Source organism: Egretta garzetta, unplaced genomic scaffold (genome assembly GCF_000687185.1).
Source record: "Egretta garzetta isolate BGI_Z169 unplaced genomic scaffold, ASM68718v1 scaffold771, whole genome shotgun sequence".
In the NCBI taxonomy this organism is placed as follows: domain Eukaryota; kingdom Metazoa; phylum Chordata; class Aves; order Pelecaniformes; family Ardeidae; genus Egretta; species Egretta garzetta.
The window spans coordinates 12,020-15,389 of NW_009258551.1; the positions used below are offsets into that span (position 1 = coordinate 12,020).

Here is a 3,370-nt window from a genome sequence, read left to right on the forward strand (position 1 = left end):
GCAGGAATGTTTGCTGCTCCCAGGCTGGGAGATGGGGTAGATAGCTTATCTGCAAGAGAAAGAAGAAATGTCAGCAGCAGAATAGGCCTGGGCTGGCTGTTGCTGGCTGTTTGGGGTCTCTGGGAATGGGGTGGGCAGGGTGCCTGGCCAAAAAATAAAATTCACTAAAAAAATAAATAAATAAGGTTTTCCCCTCCTTCAGCCCTAATCTGGCAGCTTGGCAGCCAGGGGTGGGTGACCTTGGGCCAGGGCCTCCGGGCAGATGCTGCGGGAGCGGGGCTGGCTCACAAGCAAGCCCGGAGCCCAGGGGGGTGGCAAGGCAGGGACCCCACCGACACAGGCGCCGTCCCTGGGTGCCCCAGTGAGAGCAGAGCCAGTGGGCGATGGCAGCCGGGGTCTGACCCCTCCTTGGGGACGCAGCGGGGCTGAGACCCAGCAGGACTGAGCCTAAATACAGCCCCGGGGCCATGGGCAGGGCATGTGGGTGGGGGGTCCAGGTGGGGCCGATTGGGGCCATCGTCAGCCCCAGGCTCCCAGGGGGCCCTGGCCATCGGTCACCAAAGCGCTTGGATGAGATTTTGGGGATGCGGAGCAAGGGTCTGGCAGCAGAGCCAACTGCTGCTCTCCTGCCCCATGCCGCTCCCCCGGTTACGAGCTGGTTGTAAAGCAAAACCATCCCCGCACAGGTCTTGCCCAGGTTTGGGTTTGCCCATCCCTGAGGACCCCCGCATCCCCCCCCTCGGGGTGGGTGGAAGCAGGGTTTCTGCCAGCTGCCCCGGCTTTGAGTGTGCTGCACCACGGCAAACGTCAGAGCCACCCAAAAAGAGTTAAACCCCCTGAAAAAGGTGACTTTTATAAACAGGGACGGGACATGGATGGGCTGCTTAAAACCAGCCCCCTCCAAAACAGGGCCATTCCTCCAGGAGGAAGAGTTGGGGTTTGCTTCTCCTTAATGAGCTGCTGCAAATTAAGCAGAGACAATGGGCATTGTCCGCCGAGGAAGGGTGCTGTGGGGGATGCTGGGAGAGATCCCTCTTTGCCAGGCTGGGCTAGGAGGGCGCTGGGATGCTGGCATCATCATTTTGGACCCCAAGAGCGCTTGGTGTGGTGAGGACGGCTCTCGGTTATCTTTCCATGGTGCCTTAGCAGCATGCTCCGCAGTCACCCGAAGGACGGGGACACCCCTCCAAAAAACACCGCATCCCCGCAGTCACCCAAAGGATGGGGACACCCCTCCAAAAACCACCGCATCCCCGCAGTCACCCAAAGGACAGGGACACCCCTCCAAAAACCACCGCATCCCCGCAGTCACCCAAAGGACAGGGACACCCCTCCAAAAACCACCGCATCCCTGCAGTCACCCAAAGGATGGCCCCCACGTGTGGCTTGAGGCTTTCGGCTGCCCACGAGGTTCCTTCCCCTCAGACTGGCATCATCCCTCTGGCGTGCCCCCCTCCTTGGGCTGCGGGAGGTGTGGGGTGTCCCCAAGTTAGGGATGAGGGAGTGTCTCCAGGAACCTCCTTTCTTCTTTTCCAGGTGAGGACACTATTCGTCAGCGGGCTGCCTCTGGACATCAAGCCCCGGGAACTTTACCTGCTCTTCAGGCCCTTTAAGGTACCAGACTGGGGAGGGGAGGGCGGGGGGCGCTGGCAGCACGGGGCTGGCCCCCTGCCCCATCCCCATGGCCCTACCAACCTTGGCCGGGATCTGGGATCCCACTGGTTTCCCCCCAAAAAAAGTCTAATTCAGTCATTTGATTCCCAGAAACAAGTTTCTGCACCTTTTTCCCCCAATAAACTGTAGGAAAATGGCGCTGGCTGCTTTGATTGCCCCGGGGATTTAATTGCCCGTTGGCGTGCACCCCGTTTAGCAGCAGCAGAGCCTTGGCTGCCGACCTCTCCGCTCTCTTCACCCCGACAGATCTGCAGCTCAGACACCGGCTCTTAGACACGAGGGATAATATTATCAAGCAGCCAGCATCCCTACAAAAATCCAGCGGCAGCGAGCCTTGGCAGGCCCCCCCCGTGCCCACCCGATTCCCCCCAGCTGCAGTGCTGCCAGTGATGGATGCGGGAGGTTCCCCTCTCCGAGGGGCAGCGGAACCGCGGGGATCTCCACCAAACGCCCTTTTTTATTCTTTCCTTGCAGGGGTACGAGGGGTCTCTCATCAAACTCACCTCCAAGCAGGTAGGAGCCGCTCAAAACGGGGTGAGCATCCCACGCCACGCTCCCACCCTCCCCTATGCCGCTGGTCCCTGGGGGGTGTGGGGGGGTCCCCCCTCTGCTCCCTGCCACCCCGACTGACGATGCCTCCTCTCCTTCCTCCGCAGCCCGTGGGCTTCGTCAGCTTCGACAGCCGCTCCGAGGCGGAGGCGGCGAAGAACGCCCTGAACGTGAGTGCGCTTGGCTGCTCCATTTTTCCAGGATTTCCCCCCCACCCTTCCTCATTTCTCCCATACGTGGATACTCTCCGAATTCCTCCATCCTGGGAATTTTTATCTCCTGTGCCAGCTGGCCCCTCCGCATCCCCATCCCTCCAGCCGATCCCCATCGGCTGCTTCTCATCTGCATCCTCCCTCCCAGGGGCTGCATCCCTCTCGCCTTTCCCGGGACCATCCGGGAGGGCTTGAACCCTAAGGATTAGCTATGAGTCAGCGAGAGATGCCTTTCCCAGCCTCTCCCGCTTCTTCAGTGGGAAAAATCCCAGCTAAAGCTGCAAAAGAAAAAGCAAATTTCATTTTCCTTTAGCAGCTCCCTCCTACCTCTGCGGAGTTAAAATTCCCAAAAAGAGTCACGGGGAGAACCGCGTGGAGCCAGCTCTCCAATTCTTCCCCGGCTTTTGGTTTGGTGTTTTTTTTTTTTTTTTCCTCCTTGTCTTCATTTTCAACGTAAAACTTTTTTTTTGGCTCCGCTAATCCCTCTGGATAAGAGCTCGGCCGTGCAGGATGCCGACTGCCAAATATGGTGCCGATGCTAAAGATGCCGGAGGAACGCGAGCCGCCTCGGGGCCAGGCAAATTAGCTCATTTCAAGGCTGGAAGTTGAAAAAAAAAAAAAATAAAAAAAAAAACTGGGAGTTATTTTTGCTGTGGGGCTGGCGAACGGCCGTGCTCACCCGCCCGCCGGGCCTCCTTCCCTCCCACAGGGCATCCGCTTCGACCCCGAGATCCCCCAGACGCTGCGGCTGGAGTTTGCCAAGGCGAACACCAAGATGGCCAAGAGCAAGCTGGTGGGCACCCCCAACCCCAGCACGCCTCTCCCCACCGCCGTCCCTCAGTTCATCGCCCGGGAGCCCTGTAAGTACTGGCTGTGGGTCTCCCAAGGGAGCCCGGCGGGGTCCCCCCTCCCCTGCCACCACAGCAATGCCAGCA

General features: G+C 59.4%; 1 protein-coding gene across 1 annotated transcript in view; it reads left to right on the forward strand.

Annotated features, from left to right (window-relative positions):
- RBPMS (RNA binding protein, mRNA processing factor) overlaps positions 1-3,370 on the forward strand; it is a 7,506-nt gene that overhangs the window by 120 nt on the left and 4,016 nt on the right. Inside the window, exons 2-5 of the mRNA XM_035903310.1 lie at positions 1,537-1,614; positions 2,149-2,187; positions 2,331-2,393; positions 3,145-3,312. Of these exons, the coding sequence (XP_035759203.1) occupies positions 1,537-1,614; positions 2,149-2,187; positions 2,331-2,393; positions 3,145-3,312 (348 nt within the window). The remainder of the gene's footprint in view (positions 1-1,536; positions 1,615-2,148; positions 2,188-2,330; positions 2,394-3,144; positions 3,313-3,370) is intronic.